The sequence below is a fragment of the Salminus brasiliensis genome, chromosome 24, assembly GCF_030463535.1.
Source record: "Salminus brasiliensis chromosome 24, fSalBra1.hap2, whole genome shotgun sequence".
Taxonomy (NCBI): Eukaryota; Metazoa; Chordata; class Actinopteri; order Characiformes; family Bryconidae; genus Salminus; species Salminus brasiliensis.
The window spans coordinates 29,353,448-29,373,951 of NC_132901.1; the positions used below are offsets into that span (position 1 = coordinate 29,353,448).

At 48.6% G+C, this 20,504-nt stretch overlaps 1 protein-coding gene across 1 annotated transcript; it reads right to left on the reverse strand.

Moving 5' to 3' along the window:
• Positions 1-1,550: 1,550 nt before the first annotated feature.
• On the reverse strand, positions 1,551-20,039 carry synpo2b (synaptopodin 2b). The gene is made up of 4 exons (XM_072669939.1): positions 19,893-20,039; positions 13,243-13,909; positions 9,719-11,799; positions 1,551-3,938 (listed from the first exon to the last, which is right to left on the reverse strand). Exons 2-4 carry the CDS (start codon positions 13,892-13,894, stop codon positions 3,408-3,410), a joined length of 3,264 nt encoding a protein of 1,087 aa, XP_072526040.1. The 5' UTR covers positions 13,895-13,909; positions 19,893-20,039; the 3' UTR covers positions 1,551-3,407.
• Positions 20,040-20,504: the final 465 nt, after the last annotated feature.

The following is a 20,504-nucleotide window of genomic DNA, read 5'->3' on the forward strand; positions in this document are numbered from 1 at the left end:
CAAAACTGTGAACCACAGCGAAATCAGCACCAGTTCCCAGTTGGGGGTCTGGATTGTGTCCACACAGCAAGTCCTACAGTGTCAGACACCACATAAACAAGTCCACTAGAGCCACGGGTCTCAAACAGCCCTGTGGTCCAAGATGTACAGCCAGGGGGTCTTCAGTTCTTCCCCTAGCTGATATAAACTTTGGCACAAGCCCAAATATACAAGTGGTTGTCTTGGTGTCGCTATGCCATCCCTATATTATCCAGAGTAGTTTTGGTTGGTTCAGATCAGGAATAGTAAGAATGACCAGTAGTCTCAGGGGTCAGCTGGGTGCTGAGGACAGTCAGAGTAAAAAGCTCCCCAGAACCAGCTTCAGCTTTGGGGAGATACTTGTTTTTCATCTCTTCTCTAACGCAGAATTTCACTCCAGAACATCCAGAACCATCCAAGCATAAGACAGCTGGAGGCCCGGGTGCTCACTGGTCCTGCGCTGGTCCGTCAGCTGAAGAATTAACTGGTGTCTCTGAGGTCTGATTCAACATGGCTGAACTTCTCTGCTGCTTCCCTGCGGGGTTCTGTCAGAGGAGACCAATCTAGGTCCAGAAAATAAAACTCCACCCGGAACTGTCTGGAACTGTCTTTTACTTTCTGGACCTGGATTTGCCACCTCTGAGAATAAATACAGAACTAGTAACACCTAACCAACCACATGGGGTACCAGAGAAACCATTTAGCAACACCCTAGCAACCACCTCACAGCCCTACAGAAAACACCTAGCAACTACCTATCAACCCCATAGCAACTGCCTACGTAAGCAACTAAGCATAGAAACACCACAGCAGTCACCTAGCAACACTGTAGAACCCATTTAGCAACCACTTAGTAACACCATAGAAACCACCTGGAATACCACACCAATCATCTAGAAACATCAAAGCATCCAGGAGTATCCAGTCAGTTGGAACAAAATGGGAGTGGATTTTTACTTGCAGGGTTTGCCACCTCTGGGTTCTATGGCCGCTGCAGTGTTTAGTGCTAAAACAGGGAGGTTCTATTTAAGGTATCGGAGCATTTGCTAGTCCTGAGGGCAGCTCAGCCACGCAAAGCCCAGCTAGCTCAATCCCTGACTCTTAAATGACCAGGCTGGAGCTGAGAGTGATCTTCTCACATTGTCTGAGAGAGAGGGCAGCCTGTAACACTACTCCTAAGCTAATGCCATGATAGGCTACTGTGCTACTTTAGCACTGCCACTACAGCGGCACTAGCAATGACAGCACCACTGGCCTTCAGAAAGCAAAGACATATGCTTGGACGATCACCACCCCACCTCACCCCACCTCATCCCAACTCCCCAACTCCCAACTCTGTGTCAGCAATGGGTGCAGCTTAAAGTTGCTGAATGCATTCATTAGAAGGGGTGTCCACAAACTTTTGGATATAGAGTGTCATTCTAACTGCTGTTACATGTCCTTGCAGGTTCTTCAGTAAGCTCTGATGGAGCGGAGCTGCAGTGGACACAGGCGGTCGCAGCGCTAATGAAAACAGCAGGCTACGCTTAGGGTGGAGTTGTATCGTGTTTTAATGAGAAGAATAAAACAACATTAACCGTGTCTGTGAAGAAACAGTGATGGTAAACAGTCTCGGCGCTCAGTAGCTCCTCACACACTCACTCGTGCTGAACATGCATGCCCACATCTCCCGGCCTGTTTCGGACTAAAGTGCCCGATTTGAACAGTCTGATCATATTTCAACGTGTCGAAAACAAACTCAAAATGAAGTGAATCAAGACCCAGGATTACAGAATATCACAACAGCCCGAACAGTTGTTTAAAGTGTCAGAATGATGCATTAAAAACTGACTTTAACAATAAAACAATGCTAGGAACATTTACGCTGTTTCAAGGTGCATTTACACCAGTCTGACCAGCAGGTGTCCCCAGTGTGCGCTGCAAAATCGGTGCATCTTTTTCTGAATCAGTGAGTTCAGAGAAGCAGAAATTACTACCCGTCACACACACACACACACACACACACACAAGCATGTGGACGGAGCCTCTGAGGCTACGGCTGTGTCCCAAACCGCACACTACATTGTGTAAAACAGTGCAGCAGCAGCAGCAGCTCATTCAGCAGTGTGAGGGGTTGGACCTGCACTGTGGAGGAGCCTCAGATTTACGGCTTTAGAGTGAAGACAGTGCAGTAAGAGGCTAAACTGAGAGTCTGGAGAACTCTGAGAAGAGAAGATCAGCTCCTCTGATCGTGTCAACCCAACCTAAAGACTATCTGAGGAAAGCTGAAGATCGTGACCGGAGATCAAACCTGCGCTCATTGCCCCCTGATTCTTAACAGACCCACTATACAGGTGTTCAGACACCTGGCTGGGTCAGGGGTCATGAAGGCCTTATAATGCGACTCAGTGCATCTTAACATCCTTTTAGCGTTCAACAAGCGTCCTACACACCTACACATGCTAACTCCATTAACGCTTCACATTCACTTACTCTACCATTACGAGAACCCATATGTTCCCTTGAGCTCCACGAATCACATGACTGTGGGTTTATGGACTCTAACCAGTCCTGAACCGCTTTTACTAGAACCATTTTCTAGCCTCTGTTTACGTCCTTTGCTAAAACAGGCTGCTTCTATTACTGGAGGTGGCAAATCCAGGTCCAGAAAGCAGTAATCCGGACCAGGATTCTGTTCCAACTGCCTGGGGCGGATTTCTCCTTTCTGGACCTGGATTTTTCTATTTCTATCTGTTACTGCTCTTAAATGCTCTTAACAGCAATAGAGGTTCTTCATGGTACACACCTACCAAAGGGTTCTTCAAGGGTTCTCTAGCAAGCACAATGCTTCTAAATAGAACCACACTCATTAAAACCAAGAAGCTACAAAGGATTCATTAAGTGATACCCCTGAAGAACCCCTTTCAGTGAACTGGTTACATCAACCAAAGGTTCTTTAAGCCTTTAAAAGGGTCTTAGCACTCTCATTCATCTCTTTCACAAACACGGTTCCCTATGAGAACCAAAAGTGCGCCTTTTTTAAGAGTGTACAATGATGTTGATGACCCACAGATCCATGCAAAAGGTCAAAACTTTAAATGAAGGGGTTCTAGATACTTCTGTCTAGCACCGAAAAGGGTTCCACTAGTGTAACGAGTTAAAGAACCTCTCTTCAGTACTCACTTTTAATAACTCTCATGATTCATGAATTGACTCCTGTTGAATCGTTATGACACTGAATCTGAATCGGTTCTGATTCGTTTTCAAAGGTTCCACTTTGGTCATCAGTTAAAGAACCCTTTTTCGGTACTATGCAAAACGCTTTGTTTGAAGGCACCTTGTGTAGTGTGGGTGTATGTGAGCTGAAACACCAGTGTGGGGAGGAACAGAACCAAAGGTTCCACAGTTCTCTACATTCTCCAGCTGACTCTGTGCGGAGGAAGGCTGCCGGACTGGAGGGTGAAGTTCCGAGGCAGAGAGCTGCTCCCGGTGTACCTGATGCCGATCGTCAGAGGCTGGGCCGGTCTGAACGGAGGCCCGTACACAATCAGCCTCTCCGGGGCTGGAGCAGAAGGCCTGACGGGCAGCGTGACGGACAGCGTGGGGGGCGTGGCTTGTGAAGGAGGGATGGGGTCGTTAGACACACGCCGTTTCCATTCCAGCGGGGGCTCCGGGAGTGACTTCCTGTGGGCGGCGGAGTGGACGCCGGCGGCGACGGACTGCTGGACGCTCTGTGGGCCGAAGGCTTCATCCACCAGGCCCAGCGGGCTCCGGGCCGCAGCCTCCCACGGACTGGGGGGCTTCTGGGGGGGCTCCACCCAGGACAGGTGTCTCTCTAGGGGTCCACGGCTGGGGTGGAAGCCTGGACTGGACACTGGGGACAGGGTGGACACGGAGGACAGTCTGCGAGGCAAAGACATGGAGCGGCTCCGGCTGTACACCTGAACCAAGGAGAAAACGAAACAGGCATCAGAACCGACTCGGAGTCAGTTGCCTTATGATTCTTTAGGAAATGATTCATTTATTAAATGTCACATAACAGTGGTGGAACCCTTCTGGTGCTATACAGAACCATCTAAAAAGGTTTCCCTCACATATGAACCATTTAAGCAACCAGGTGATTCTTTGAGTCATTCTATGGTTCAATGTAAAACCATTACATTTATTAAAGAACCCCTGAAGAAGTTCTTTAAACAAGGGTTCTATATAGTACTGACCTGCAACAATAGTGGAACAATCGTGGAACACTTTTTGAAGGTTCTATAAAGAGCCGTTTTAAATGAGCCTAAAATGAAGTGTAAATTATCTGCATTTATTTTTATCATAACAGCGAAACAACTCAAATCTCAATACTAGTCGATTAAATCTACATAATCAATGATTTGAGAATGCACTGTTTCCATGACGTCATGGAAACAGGTTTTAGCCTCTGCTGCCCTCATGTGGCGTCTCTCTGTAACGTCATCCTGCAGCAAAACTAACCGAATGATAGTGAACAGACTCAGTCAGAGGGGGGGTTCAGTGGGTTTGGTGGGTTTGGTGGTGTGAGACACTCGGTTCTAGATAAGCTCCCCCAGTCAGAGCTGTTCTACAGTGGAGGTTCTAGATAAGCTCCCCCAGTCAGAGCTGGAGTTCTACAGTGGAGGTTCTAGATAAGCTCCTCCAGTCAGAGCTGTGGTTCTACAGTGGAGGTTCTAGATAAGCTCCTCCAGTCAGAGCTGTGGTTCTACAGTGGAGGTTCTAGATAAGCTCCTCCAGTCAGAGCTGTGGTTCTACAGTGGAGGTGAAGGGAAGCAGACGTCTGAAGCTCTAATAAAAGCTCCTCACAGAAAGTTCTTCACCTAATGGTGATGAAGACGCTGCCTGATGCCTGAGACACGGTTCTACCAGAGTTCTGAGAAGAGTTCGGCTCTAGAACCTGCTTTTAAAATCAGATCATTAAAATGGTGGAGGGATACATGCTGCAGGGTGTAGTGCGGCTACAGAAAGTAGTCCCTAAAGAGAACTGCATTAGTTCAGATTCTCTATTCACTATTTTACCTTCATCATCATCATCATCATCATCATTCCATATAAAACTCAGAAGACTCGTGTAGCTGCACTGGTGGGTTTGGATAGGAGATAAATTATGGGCTGTATCTGTGTGGTAGTCATGGCGACAGACGCCTGTTTCTGTTCTCCTCCACTGTACAGAGATCAGAGTGGGTCAGTTTCTCTACAGTGGAGCTCAGTCTCACACCGGACCCCCGACTCTGACCGAGCTCAGCTCTCACTCTGAGATCTGGAGGAAGTTTGAGCTCTATTCACTTCCAATACGACAAAAGTGTGATATCCTCACAACACTGGAAACAAAAGGGTTCTATGACTTAACAGAGAACCCCTTTTTGGTGCTCCATCTATAAAAGGTTTCCCACCAGTGTGAGGAACTCTATTACACACTATTCACATGGTTTAGTTGTCAGGGTTCTGTGTAGAAGAGAACCCCTGAAGAACCCTGTGTGTAGAGTGTGGCGCTAGTGAGCTCATGGTGCAAGCCAGTGTTGGAATTAAGATCTGCGGCTTCAAATCCAGTGATGTCATCCAGACAGGAATAGCGCCAAGCGTTCCACCACCAGGGGGCGTCTGAGGGGAGTTGTCAGCACTTACCTATTTGTAAAGGCACTTGGGTGGTGGGCAGGTGTGGGGCTTATCAGGTTGCTAAGCAGGAGCAGTGTGTTACAGGGACAGGGATAGACAGGGTGGGCTGCTAAGTTTAGAAAGGGGTGCGCTCTGTTGCAGTGGAAGGCAGACCGTCGGTCCGTTTAGCAGCACTGAGCTCTCAGCAGCAGCAGGACAGAACACAGGGAAAGAACCTCTATCTCCATTCAGTCTACTGCAGTTTAGCCCCGCCCATTCAGTCTACTGCAGTTTAGCCCCGCCCATTCAGTCTACTGTAGTTTAGCCCCGCCCATTCAGCCTACTGCAGTTTAGCCCCGCCCATCAAGTCTACTGCAGTTTAGCCCCGCCCATTCAACCTACTGCAGTTTAGCCCCGCCCATTCAGTCTACTGCAGTTTAGCCCCGCCCATTCAACCTACTGCAGTTCAGCCCCGCCCATTCAGCCTACTGCCGTTTAGCCCTGCCAATTCAGTCTACTGCAGTTTAGCCCTGCCCATTCAACCTACTGCAGTTTAGCCCCGCCCATTCAGTCTACTGCAGTTTAGCCCCGCCCATTCAACCTACTGCAGTTTAGCCCCGCCCATTCAGTCTACTGCAGTTTAGCCCCGCCCATCCAGTCTACTGCAGTTTAGCCCCGCCCATTCAACCTACTGCAGTTTAGCCCCGCCCATTCAGTCTACTACAGGATGTGTAGGGTGTATATAGGATGTGATGTGTAGGGTGTATATAGGATGTGTAGGGTGTATATAGGATGTGATGTGTAGGGTGTATATAGGATGTGATGTGTAGAGTGTATATAGGATGTGATGTGTAGGGTGTATATAGGATGTGATGTGTAGGGTGTATATAGGATGTGATGTGTAGAGTGTATATAGGATGTGATGTGTAGGGTGTATATAGGATGTGATGTGTAGAGTGTATATAGGATGTGATGTGTAGGGTGTATATAGGATGTGATGTGTAGGGTGTATATAGGATGTGATGTGTAGAGTGTATATAGGATGTGATGTGTAGGGTGTATATAGGATGTGATGTGTAGGGTGTATATAGGATGTGATGTGTAGAGTGTATATAGGATGTGATGTGTAGGGTGTATATAGGATGTGATGTGTAGGGTTTATATAGGATGTGTAGGGTGTATATAGGATGTGATGTGTAGGGTGTATATAGGATGTGATGTGTAGGGTGTATATAGGATGTGTAGGGTGTATATAGGATGTGATGTGTAGGGTGTATATAGGATGTGATGTGTAGGGTGTATATAGGATGTGTAGGGTGTATATAGGATGTGATGTGTAGGGTGTATATAGGATGTGTAGGGTGTATATAGGATGTGATGTGTAGGGTGTATATAGGATGTGATGTGTAGGGTGTATATAGGATGTGATGTGTAGGGTGTATATAGGATGTGTAGGGTGTGTGTATATAGGATGTGATGTGTAGGGTGTATATAGGATGTGTAGGGTGTATATAGGATGTGATATGTAGGGTATATGGGATGTGTAGGGGAAATGTTTATCCAGTGTTAGGCTCCTATCATTCCATTAGTGTAAATCTGGGCGTACAGAGACCGCCAGAGACCGGTCAGTGTACAGCAGTGTGTGTCCGGCTGTGAGGCTGCAGACAGTGAGGGAAGTGAGTGAGATAAGGAGCAGAACAGAGGAGAGCAGACAGAGCTGAGAGAGACGTTTAATAGGAGAAGAGAAAGTCCAGGTCAGTCTATCAGGAGGAACAGGAAAACACCGGGCTGACCAGGACTACAGCTGGACTGTTCTGTAGGTCAAACCACCCCCAAATAACCCTGTCTGCACAGCAGCATGACGTTCTCCACACAGAGGTCCACCAGAAGATAAAACACTACAGACTAAACAAACAGAGAAAACAGACTGACTGACACACTCAAAGTCCGCCCATTGATGTGTTCCTAGCGAATGTTTCTAGCAATGGGGGTGACTTTTTGATTGTATGCGAGATCAGTTTTGGGGTTGGGGGTCATATCCTCATAATAGTATTTACAATTCAGCTCCAGACCATACAGATCATACAGATCATTAAACACCAAAAAACGGTTCTGTACTGAAAACTGGATCAGAACCACCCCGTCCCCCATCCAGACCCTATCTGCACCCCCGGTCACTCAGCTGGACAAGCTTTACAGAACACTGGAGAATCCCCCTCAGCCTTAATGAGAACAGTGATGTTTGTTTGCACACACACACACGCACACACGCACACACACCCACACACCCACACACACATAAATATATACACACACAAACATATACACACATACACACACACAGCTATACACAAACACACGCATATTCAGACGTATAAATATGTATCATCTCATGCAAACGTTTGGTGAAATCACACATTAAATAAACAAATAAATAAATAAATTACATGTGCCATTACTTTTGCACACATCTATTGTTTTTTTTGTTGTTGTTGCAAATTTAAATTCTGTAAAATAACTAACATAATTATTTAATTGATATAAATGTAAAGAAGTAAATTTGGTAATCTGATGTATAGAGGGGTCTCTGTAGGACGGGGCACAAACATTTGCAATAGATAAAATAGAAGCTTTTAATGAAACTACATCTACAGCAGCGGCAGTGCTTTCTGTACAAAGGCCTTGATGCAGTTCATTTGCATAAATTTGAATATTTACCCAAACATAGAGCATTTGTTCTTTTATATTAAAAATGTTTGTGTTTAAATGAAAAATAAAAAATGATAAAGTGAATTTAGGACTTTGCTGCAGTGTGAGGAGGCTGATCAGACTCCACTGATGAGTGTATTATCTCAGGACGCTCCCCTGTCGAGTCCTCTGGCAGTGGCAGGTACTATTTTGGACATCATGTGTGGAAGAATTGTCTTTTTATAAGCTAAACATATTAATATGTTTCATCTCTTTATCATTAGGTGGAAGGGGATGATCATCGTTCTGTAAAGCTTGTTAAACAGCTGCTATAAAAGAAAGCGTTTATGGGAGGAACATCAGCCAAAGACCAAAATACCCAACAAGTCGGTGAGTCTACTAAAGCAGGAATAACGGTCCGCCATGCAGCAGCACTCAGTCTGCACTCACCCGCTAGCGGCAGCAGCTAGTCTGGAATACAGTCAGATTTGGGAATTCTCTCTCCCAGATTCCCATTTATGCTCCAATATTGAGGCCAAAGACCAAATTCCCTAACGCTTCAAAAGTCAAACACTATGTTTATGTTTTGCCACCAGTTCTTTTTTAGCCGATACAGATCCCAGACATTCCTCCCCGACGCCCGAGCCTCACTCCAACATGTTTCACATACAAACAGAAGTGCTCGGTATTCGCGGGGCGATCCTGCCAAAGAAAACACAAGAAGACCAGAAAATTAAGAAATGACCGACGACCAAGTGTAGCTGGTTTCCTGAGATCGCTGAGAAATCTCTCTCTCTGTCGCAATAAACACGAAGAACCGACGAATCAGACGTTAAAATTCCTAATATCTTTTTATTAAAATCATCTTCAGCTTCACTTCCTCCCCTCAGCACGTCTGACACACCAGCCTGACACACAGCATCCTCACTGCTCTAACTGCAGGACAGCCCAGTGGCAGTATTAGCTGGACACATACAACATCTGCAAGCTCAGCTTGTAAAAACCTTATTTTAGGTATAGCGCCCCCTTGTTGTGCAGCGGCTCAGAGATGCGTGCTACACTGGCTGAACTGAACTGTGAGGGTCGATGATCAACACTGGCCTCTGTTTGCTTAGTGCTGCAGTGCCACTGGTTTCCACTGCTTGCCGCCAATGGCGGCCTTTTTTGCAGAGAACTTAGGCCGGGGGGCGACGGGCAAGGCATGTCTCGAGACAACTTCACTATTGAGAGGGAAAGAGGAAGAAGAAGCGATCCCAGCAGTGCTAGCAGGGAGAGGAGTGGAAGAGCCGGAGGACACTTTGCTGCTCGGGCCATCATGCGAGCCTGGTGTTGCTGGTAGTTTCCCATGTGAGGGCTGTGTGGCAGGAGCAGCCTCAGCCGGAGCAGGCTGACGGACAAAGGGATAGGGAACACTCACCGGACCACCAGGTTTGGCAGCAGCACTTTGTTTAAGTGACTGGGCACTTCCAGAAGATGGGACTGGAGAAGGGGACAGGGTAGGGGATGGGAAATGAGCGGAAAAGGTGGGTTGGAGATGGCTAGGGGTGAGGGAAGGGGGTCGCTTGGACTCTAGAGGGGGCACAGGGGATGTTTTGGGACTTGTACCCTTCACTTCTGGGATGGAGTTATAGGTGAAGAGTGAGGTGTCCAGCTGGTATGGCTGGTGTTTCATGACATCCACGACACTGAGATGCTTGGGTGTTGCTTTGGGCTTCTCTTGGGTTGCTTTGGACTTTGCATTGGGGCTACTTGCAGGAGGGGCTTGCTTCTGTGCTGCGAGAGGGTAGAAAGGGGACACAATGGGATTGTAGGACACCGGAGGAGGGGCCCGGACATTGGGGGAATACTTCCAGGTGCTCGGCATGGAGAGTGTGGGTGAGGGGGGTCTGGCTCTGTTGGCCTGCACAGTCTCAGCGTCAACCACAAACTTCTCCATACGGGACTGTCGCCTGGCAAAAAGTTCTGCACCTTTTCCTTTGAGGACCGGCCCATCAGAGAGACCGGTTTCTGAGGCGTGCCCCCTTGGAGAAGCTGGTGGAGCCTTGGATGCATGGAGGTAGGCGTTCCCTCGTTTGGGTGGACAAGAAGACACAGAATTGGCATCATTCTGAGCCATCGTCCACGGGATCTTCGACTGTGAGGGAGTTGCATGGGGTGTAGTTGGGGTCTTGATACTCACTGATGTCTGCTGTGGTTCTGAAGGCCAGGTAGGCTGATAGGAAGCTGATGGGGTGGATGGCACCCACCCAGACATATGCTGCTGTGGCACTGGCTGAGTTGGTGGTGGTGCCCAGGGTTTGGTAGCTGGCTGAGGTTGAGGTGGAGCCCAGTTTTGCTGAGCAGGGGCAGGACTTGATGCTGGACGGGCACTGCGAGGGACACGGCCCTCTGAAGACCACGGTGGGCATGCTGGATTGATGGTGGGCTTTGGAAGGACGGGTGGAGGATTTTTTTGCCTGATTGTTGGCGGTTGCATGAAATTGCAGGCTTCTGCACCAAGACTGAGATAGTCTTCTTCTGGAGGAACGTCTCTGGTTTTATTTGCCCCTCTCTTTTTTGCTTCTGGGAGAATTCCTGTCTTGATCGCTGGTACTGCAATGCGTTCATCACGAGAGGCAATGATGTCACCTGTGGGTGACCACACTTGTGGGCTTGTGTTTACCGGGACAGGAACTTTAAAGATGTTGTCGGGTTTCTTCGGGATCGGGCTTGAGACGCCTTTGACAGGAGAATAGGTCGTTGGGGACTGAGTTGGACCGCTAAGGAATGGTTTGGCGGTTCTGTTGGACACAAGGGATTTGGACACAGAAGACATCTGGTAGGCATCTAGACCATTTATCCCAGTGTTTGGCGGCTGGAACATCTGCTGCTGATATTGCTGTTCCTGATACTGCAGTTGCTGCCTGACTTCGTGCTGGACTGGAGCGCTTTCCTCTGGGAGGAAGGCAGGCTTTGAAGGTGTAGAAGTCTCAGTTTCCACAAAGGCTTCCACTGGTAAGCCCTGTTGCCTCATCTCCTCATGTTGCGCAGTAATTTCGTCAATCCTTTGGCGCCGCTGGGCGAACATCATGACTCCTTTGCCTTTCGTCTGTGGAAGGTGCTCCATTTTTTCCCAGTTATAATATCCCAGTGGTGATATTCCTCCTTCCTGTGGTTGGTAGTCGTAGTAGATGTTTAAAGCAGCACCTTGACCCTGAACATGGAAGCTGTAATCTTCGTCAAACTCAGAATCACTTGTTGCTTGAAGGGAATATCTAAAGTCCTGTCCCGTGCTGTCCTCTTCAAATCCGTACTCGTCTTCGAAACCGTCGTCCTCTGGCTTTCGTGTGCCGTAGCTCACCAGTGTGAATTTCCTGGCTCTCTGTCGGCGCTTCTTGAACATCAACACTCCCCTGCTCTCGGGGTTGGGTGCGGCTGTCAAAAGCTGAGCGATGCGTTTACACTTGGACTTAGCCTCCTTCAGATGCTTCTCGGACTGCCCCTCACTCCGTCTGAGGCCTAAGGGTGGTAGAGGGGGTGAGTGGGGTTTGGATGGACATATAAAAAAATGCCATTTAGAAACGTTTTGGACTTCATTTATTACCTCCAATGCAAACAATACCAGCATGACTTTCAAAGTTATTAAATGTAGCATTTTAGTTTTTATTGTTCTGCATCATTTTAAGCTGTAAATTTAGCTCGAACTGGAAATGACGGCCATCCTCAGAGAACTTCAGAGTGAAAATAAACGTTGATTGACTGGAATAAATAGACGGCTGACAGCATTTAAATAGTTGGTTGTTCTTGGCCTGGCTGCTTTTCTCTGCTCAGTGATGCAACCAGGAACTCCAGGAGGAAACATGACCACAATCTGAGAAAACTAGTCTGAGCATATGGTCAGGGGATGAATTCACGGTCATCCTGTCTCTACTAGAGCAGCTGGTCATGTCACATTTGTTGGGCACAATATAAGAAATCCCTGAGACACACATCTGTACACCTGCTGGGTCTGCCGCTACGTTCCAGATACCTGAACTTGGCTTAGCAGGAGGCCTGAGCACCTGCATCCTTTTTAGGAGTGCAACCATTACAAGGTGCCACAAAATCCTCAGGCTAAAGTGGGTCTCCATGCTAACAGCAGCAGCGCTAACCTTGGACGCGTGGTAGGGTGGGGGACAGAGAGAGAGAGCGAGCGAGCAAGAGTGACTGGGGGACTGAGGTGTACCCTTTGCAATGGATCCAGGGCTCCAAGCCGAGGAAGATCAGATGACAAACCACCACAGACACATGCTGGTGTCTGTCAAACCTCTGCAGACCACTGCTGGACATAGACCGATAGAAACTGCTCTTAAAGCCTGGCTTTGCCTCACCTGAACCCAAATCTCATTTACTGGAGGTAAAGGGTTCTGAGAGAAATGCTGGCCCTCCTCCAGCTTTCATCACACGCAGGCTTTTAGGATTCCAGAGCAGAAGCAAATGCAAAACGATCCGAGTTCTTCATCATGTAAACTTCCCGGGAGCTCACGAGGGATTTGTTCATATATCACTCAGCAGCTTAATGAGACCCGCGGGCCACTAGAGTGAAAACGCAAAGCCTAATAAAGCCTGTGCTGAAGGTGGGCGTGAGGAACGGGCTTCTTCTCGTACGTCTTCAGGCTGCTTTTGGAAAGCCACAACAAACCAGTCACAAGCAGACAGGTCTACCAGTGGTACTTCATTAAAAAGCTGCTTTTTAAAGTAAGAGCTTATACATTTCATAAAGCATTTATTTAATTATTTGCGTTTTCTCTAATTTGAGCTCCTTTAGTTCGCTGAAGTTCAGAGAGGAGAAAGAGCAGAGCGAGTGAGAGCCTCTAAAGGAGCAGTGATTGGGCCCCTAAAACAGCCTGATGAGAGAGTAAGATAGACAGAGAGAGGTAGAGTGGTAGAGAGAGAGAGGGAGAGAGAGACAGTTGGACTTACATGAGTGTCTTGCCCGCTGTCTGCTGGCTCTGCTGGCTCTGCTGGTCTCAGGGAGGGAAGCAGCACCCCACTGCTCTGCCTGCTCAGCACTCTGGGCTTGAATTCCACCAGAGACATACGATGCGGGAGGTGCAGCCTCTATCCCTCCTCCTCCTCTGCCCTCCTTCTCCTCGTCTTCTGACTCTAGGGAATCCAAACCTTCTTGAGCCAACTGCTTCCTGGGCCGTGGTGGGGTTACAGCCGAGGAAGAGCCTGATTCAGAGGGCTGGTGGTCTTCTTGATTGTGGGCACTACACTCTGAGAGTGGGCTGCTTTCAGGAGAGCTGCCGTTTTGCTCCCCAGTAATAGGAACTGGGCAAGGTTCTGGGCTCTGCTCAAGCAACCCTTGGCCGTCGTCCTCCAAGGAGTAGTCTGAGAAGGTGGGCTCAGGGTTGTGTTGTGCTGGTTGACCCTCAGGCCCGTGGTCAAGGTGGGGATCCAGAGTGCAGGACGAGGTGTCCTGGTCGCCCTGTGGCTCTGTATCGCTCTCTGTCTCCCTGTAGTAGTCCTCATCCTGGGAGCAGTTAGGAACATCAGGGTCATCAGAGCCTGACCAAGCCCCAGGGTCATCTAGAGGGCTGGGTCTGTTAGGGTCATCTACAACGGGGTCCATTTACTGAGTTCTGACCTGAATGGAGACAAAGGGGACATTACAAACTAGGAACATGTAGGAACTGAAGTGTTACAACATAAGCAATATCTAGGTGGTTGCTAGGCAGTCACTATACTGTTCCACATTATTGCTGTGCAGTTGCTAGGTGGAGTTTATGCTGTTCCAAGTGGTTGCAAGGCAGTACCACATGGTTGGTAAGCTATTCAGTTGCTATGTTGACCCAGGTGGTTGCTAGTTGGTTGCTATGCTGTTCCAGGTGGTTGCTAGCTGGATGTGAGATGGTAGCCCACTGTCAGTAAGGCAAACAGAAAGACACACCACCAAATACTACGAAATTCTGCTTATTAGACCAAGAACTGTAACACTGGTAGACCTGGTAGAACACACACACACACACACACACACACACACACACACACACACACAGTCAAAAAACATTCAGAATATCTTTGGCCTTTCCAAGACGTTAAACAGCGAAGCCCGGCTTCTCTCACAGCAAGCGCAGGCTGCGTACAATCCCTAATATAGACAAGAGAGACCAGCCGGAGCCTCAGCCTGAGCCTTAACCCAGACTTCAGAGAGACTGAGGTAAAGTCCGTCACTCCATTAATAATCAGCAGATTTATTGATACGCAGCTACACCATCACAGACACGCCGGACACCCAGCCAGCAGAGAACACTACAGGAACGTTCTGCGGCGCTTTAAAGCGGTTCTAGATTGGGCTGTAACACTTTCAGAACGTTCCTGCAACGTTATTCCTGTAACATGTGACGTCACAATGCTTCGCTCTGACCGAACTTCGGCCCCGGTCATCCTGTAGTGAGGGCCAGGTACTCCCCCACTATTTCACTCACAGCTGAAAGGAGGAGCGCGCTGAACTGTTCGACATGCGGCCCGGTTCTGAACAGCCTGGACTCTTTTGTCAGAATTAAGGAATACAAAAATCCTTCCAGAAAACTTGACAGAACCAAAACTACAACATTCAGAACATTCACACAACGTTCTTCAAACCAAACATCTCTAGCTGAGAAAACGGCATTTCCTCCTCCCAGCAGCTGCTCATGTGGAGCTCACAGGGGGCAACATGGTCCAGGTGGGTTCCAGATGGGCATGGGCTCTGAGTGGGTTTGAATGTGTTGTTACTGGAACCCAGTTGGGCTTCCCAAATGAGCCCCATCGTTACAGCCCACCCTAAACTTACTTAGGTCCCATCTAGGCCCGTTGTGCAGTGTACAGCCCAGATGGGGCTCATGTTTAGGCCCATTACTGACCCGGGAGGGATTTTTACTTTCTCTTTTCTATACACACAAGGTTCTGTAAGAGGTTTCTATGCAGAACCATGATAAATTGTTACTTGACTGGTTAAAAGGATTCCTAATAAAAACCTTAATTAGATGGTTCTGTATAGCACCAAAATATGTTCCACCATTGTTACAAGTCAAAGAACCCTTTTTAGCACTTAGAACCCATTTGTGCTGAGGTTGCAGCATCATTGCCCTGTTTTTGGACCTTTAGGATAATTTAATGTTGAGTTTAATGAAGATCACAAATATCTCACTAATTAAAGCTGCTTCAGTTCTAGACAGGCCTGCTGGTTCTGTATGTACAGAACCTAAACCATGAACTCCAGCTGACCTGTTCACAGGGCTGGGAAAAACAGACCGCTCTAAATTCCACTTTAGGAAAAATGGAATTTGGGTCATTATGGCAAAATAAAAAGTGCTATAAATTCACCAGAGGTCCAAAATGGTTTTCAGGAAGGGTGGTTTCATTCCTCTGCCTGAGCTGGGCGCGTTAGGTTGGAGGTGCAGAGCGGCCCGTTCCCTCTTCTCTCTAGATGGAATGGTATTCAGTGTTTGGTTCTGAACAGTAAACTAGCATTCCAAACAAAACAGAGGGAGGCTGTTTTCCACCCTGACCAGCAGAGCTCTCCATCTTCTGACGGGTCAGCGCCGACGCATTGCCATTTAAGTCCCTCCCCGTGCAGCCATGGTGGAAAAAGGGAAGAGGGCACGGACGGATGAGGAGAACCAAGCCACGAAGATCCTGATGGAGCAGGAGGAGCTCCTCTGAGGACTCAGCACTCCTCCAAACTTCTCCAGTTCTGATTTCATAATTTAATAAGATTTAATAAGAGTCCAAATCAGTCCAACAGGAAACATCCCAGACCAAATGTATGCTAGATGTCCAAATGTTTGTGGACACCCCTTCTAATTAATGCATTCAGCTATTAAAGTTGCACCCATTGCTGAAACAGATGTGCAAACACACAGCTTGTCTAGTCCCTGTAGAGAAGTACTGCCAATAGAATAGGACTCTCTGGAGCAGATCAGCATGAACCTATTGGCTCCATGCTGTGTAAGTAACCATAGTCAAGACCTGGAGACCCATCACCCTCACTTGCACTGCTTCAGCCTCACCTGCACTGCTTCAGCCTCACCTGCACTGCTTCAGCCTCACCTGCACTGCCTCACCTGCACTGCCTCACCCTCACCTGCACTGCTTCACCCTCACCTGCACGGCCTCACCCTCACCTGCACGGCCTCACCTGCACTGCTTCACCCTCACCTGCACTGCTTCAGCCTCACCTGCACTGCTTCAGCCTCACCTGCACGGCCTCACCCTCACCTGCACTGCTTCAGCCTCACCTGCACTGCTTCACCCTCACCTGCACGGCCTCACCCTCACCTGCACGGCCTCACCCTCACCTGCACTGCTTCAGCCTCACCTGCACGGCCTCACCCTCACCTGCACTGCCTCACCTGCACTGCATCACCCTCACCTGCACTGCATCACCCTCACCTGCACGGCCTCACCCTCACCTGCACTGCCTCATCCTCACCTGCACTGCTTCACCCTCACCTGCACGGCCTCACCCTCACCTGCACTGCCTCATCCTTACCTGCACTGCTTCACCCTCACTGCTTCAGCCTCACCTGCACGGCCTCACCCTCACCTGCACTGCTTCAGCCTCACCTGCACTGCTTCAGCCTCACCTGCACTGCCTCACCCTCACCTGCACTGCATCACCCTCACCTGCACTGCTTCAGCCTCTCCTGCACTGCTTTACCCTCACCCTCACCTGCACAGCTTCACCCTCACCGCACGGCCTCACCCTCACCTGCACGGCTTCACCCTCACCTGCACGGCTTCACCCTCACCGCACTGCCTCACCCTCACCTGCACGGCTTCACCCTCACCTGCACGGCTTCACCCTCACCGCACTGCCTCACCCTCACCTGCACTGCTTCACCCTCACCTGCACTGCCTCACCCTCACCTGCACACACACACACACACACACACAGGCTGTGACACTTTAAAGGGTTAATAAACTGCAGATGGCTGAGGTTCATTCTTCAGTGTAACTCTTGCTACTCATTAGGCCTTTAAGAGAGAGAGAGCTCTCTCGACCAGCCTCTGAGGTTCAGTTACGACAATCATGTGACTTTATGCAGCAAAAACAGCCAACATTCAACTGGCGCCACCTGCTGGTCACCTGCTGGTCAGTGTTGGACTCTGCAAATAGAAATCCTGAAGCAGTTCTGCTGTCCTTCACTGTCTGCAGTGCTGCTCTTCTGCTCTCCACACATCAGCTCCACAGCTCCATCAGCTGCACGGCAGCACTACAGCCTGAAACCACTCTCTCACCTGCATGCTGCAGTGCTCTGTATGGATGCCTGCTGGTAGTGGTTTCTGTGGTTTCTGTGGTTTCTGTGGTCTCATTCTGGGGTTAAACTGGTGCAGTAACAGTTAAACTCAGAGTGGCTCTGAGAGCTGTGTGCCAGTGTAGTGGCTAAGCAAACACCCCGCCCCCCCGATCGTAGCAGAGCTGTCAATCAAAGACTCCAGGAGGACAGAGGTGGATGTGAAAGTGCTAAACAATACACACTATAATAAACACATTCCCAGCAAGAAGCCCATTTGAGCCCATGCTAAGTTCATGCTCCATGGCTAAGTCAGTGCTAATGGGCAAATTAATGCCTGATTAACTGCCCAAACGAGCCTTCAGGATTTCCAAAATCATACAGAATAAGTCGAGGCCCAAGAGGCCTCAGAGTGACCTTCTCCAGCCTTCTTCATCCCAACAAACCATCCACAGCCCTTCTGGACACAGCAGGCTTAGAAATAACGGACGTTTCTGGTTTTAGGCAGTCGGCCAGTCAATTGATCTACCAGCTAATAAAACCCCACTGGAGCCGAATCACAGGCTCAAGGGTTTATATGGGGCTAAAAGCTGGGATTAGCATTTACAGGCTAGTCCAGCAGAAGGTCAGCGAGTCGTAAATGTATCAGCAAGCCTCTTCAAACCCACTACAGTCAGATTCCCTCATAAAGAGGCACGGCTTCCTTTAATGGGAAACGCTTAAAGAGCCCCTATCACAAAAAATATCTATTATTATCACCAGACCGGGCCGACCTAGAGGAGGCAGATTCACTGACTGACAGACTGACTGACTGACAGACTGACTGACTGACAGACTGACAGACTGAATGAATGAATGAATGACTGACTGACTGACTGACTCAATGACTGACAGACTGACTCAATGACTGACTCAATGACTGACCGACTGACTGACTGACTGAATGACTGACTGACTGAATGAATGACTGACTGAATGACTGACTGACTGAATGAATGACTGAATGAATGACTGACTGACTGAATGAATGACTGAATGAATGACTGACTGACTGAATGAATGAATGAATGAATGACTGACTGACTGACTGACTGACTGACTGACTGACAGACAGACTGGCAGACTGACTGACTGATTGACTGACAACACTGCCTCCCTGTGGCAGACTAGGGTTCAGTTCCCTAGCTGAGCAACCACTCCACACTTCAGTGGAAACCTTGTTGATGGTTCTGTATACCACCTATAAGGGTTCCGCTGTGGTTAGGAGCAGAAGAGCCCATTCTCAGGACTATATAGAACCTTTCTGTTCAGCAGACTGACTCAGGATCTGATGCCGACTCGTCTCTCGGACGCTTTAATGAGCCTGGGTTTGTTTTACAACAGTAAGGCAGTGGCTCCACTGTGGCCAGTGAGTGACCTCTGGTCCGGCTGGCTGACCAGTCATGAAACCTGTCACAGGATTAAAGTGTTTCCATCACAGATGACCTCACTGTTACTGTCCCAGCTGCTCTGCAGGGAAAGCAGCCTTTAAAGAGCTTCGGTGCTTGTCTGGGTGAAGGGGGCGGAGCTGTGATGTTAAAGGGTCTGTGTATAATAAGATAATAGAATATTTTGAGTGACATGAAAATTTGTATTTATATATTAGAGACGAACAATTCAGGTCCAGGAAGTAAAAAAAATCCGCCCCAGGATTTTGTTCCAACTGCCTGGGCAGCTCTGCTGCAGCTAAGCTAAGTTACGTTAAAAAATCAGCTAAGCTGCACTGAGCTGCCCAGGCAGTTGGAACAAAATCCTGGGGCAGAGTTTTTTTACTTCCTGGACCTGAATTGTTCTTCCATACATATAACTTCTCCATCGCCTTCCTAATATTGAGTAGGACCCCCTTGTGCCACCAGAACAGACCCACTGAGGCATAGACTCCACAAGACCTCTCACGGTGTCCTGTGGTATCAGACACCAAGACTGTAGATGAAGATTAATAATATTTTTCACTTCATCAGTCATCTTCACTGGTCCTAATGTTATGGCTGATCAGTGTATATTAAATAAACAACATCTAAATAAATAAATCCTGAATCCTTGAGATCCACTTCCATGTCTGAGTGAACACCATAAATATCAGTACTGCAGACAGGGAGTCCAACGTGTTTAGACACATTAATGTTGACATGGCAACCATGGGTCTGATCTTCATTCCTCTGATCAAAACCTCTGAGAAAAACACAGGAGCTGCTCCTCTGCCCCTCCGCTCACTGTACACACCGGTCAGTCCTTGGGTTGCCAGATATTCAGCATTCACCCGTTAACCCTCATTGAAGTGAAGCACTTTGTTTAAAACAGGATTTCTTACCCAGGAGATCAGATCAGATCAGACTGAAGGTTCTGGAGGTCTGCAGATCTGACGTCCAGTGGATCAGCTCCCCTGCTCTCATTCCGTCCAGCAGAACCCTTTGGAGCGGTGTCAGTGAACTCTTGAGAACGCTTGAGAAGAGCCCTCCACACATAACGGGGAACACATGGGGCGAGAGAGGACAGGCGGGAGAAAGAGAGAGAGAAAAGGGGAGGAGCTTTGGGTGATGGACCACCGCTCTCTTACAGCACAGAGGTGGAGCACCGTCCAGAGACACCAGTATTGAAGCAATCATGGAAAATCACTCCCTCAGTCCTACAGTTCACTCCCCCAGTTCACTCCACCAGTTCACTCCACCACTCCCCCAGTCCTACAGTTCACTCCCCTAATTCACTCCCCCAGTCCAACAGTTCACTCGCCCAGTTCACTCCACCACTCCCCCGTTCACTCCCCCAGTCCTACAGTTCACTCCCCCAGTCCCTCAGTTTACTCCTTAGTCCTACAGTTCACTTTGCCACTTCCCCAGTTCACTTCCCAGTCCTACAGTTCACTCCCCCAGACCTACAGTTCACTCCCCCAGTTTACTCCTTAGTCCTACAGTTCACTCCGCCA

Bases quoted from the DNA above. Each gene is read 5' to 3' on its own strand.
- synpo2b (XM_072669939.1), bottom strand. From the start codon at position 13,894: ATGGACCCCGTTGTAGATGACCCTAACAGACCCAGCCCTCTAGATGAC. The intron at 11,800-13,242 runs GTAAGTCCAACT...TACCACCCTTAG, and splicing joins ACAGCGGGCAAGACACTCAT to GCCTCAGACGGAGTGAGGGG. The intron at 3,939-9,718 runs GTGAGTGTTCCC...TCCTTGGTTCAG, and splicing joins CTGCCAAACCTGGTGGTCCG to GTGTACAGCCGGAGCCGCTC.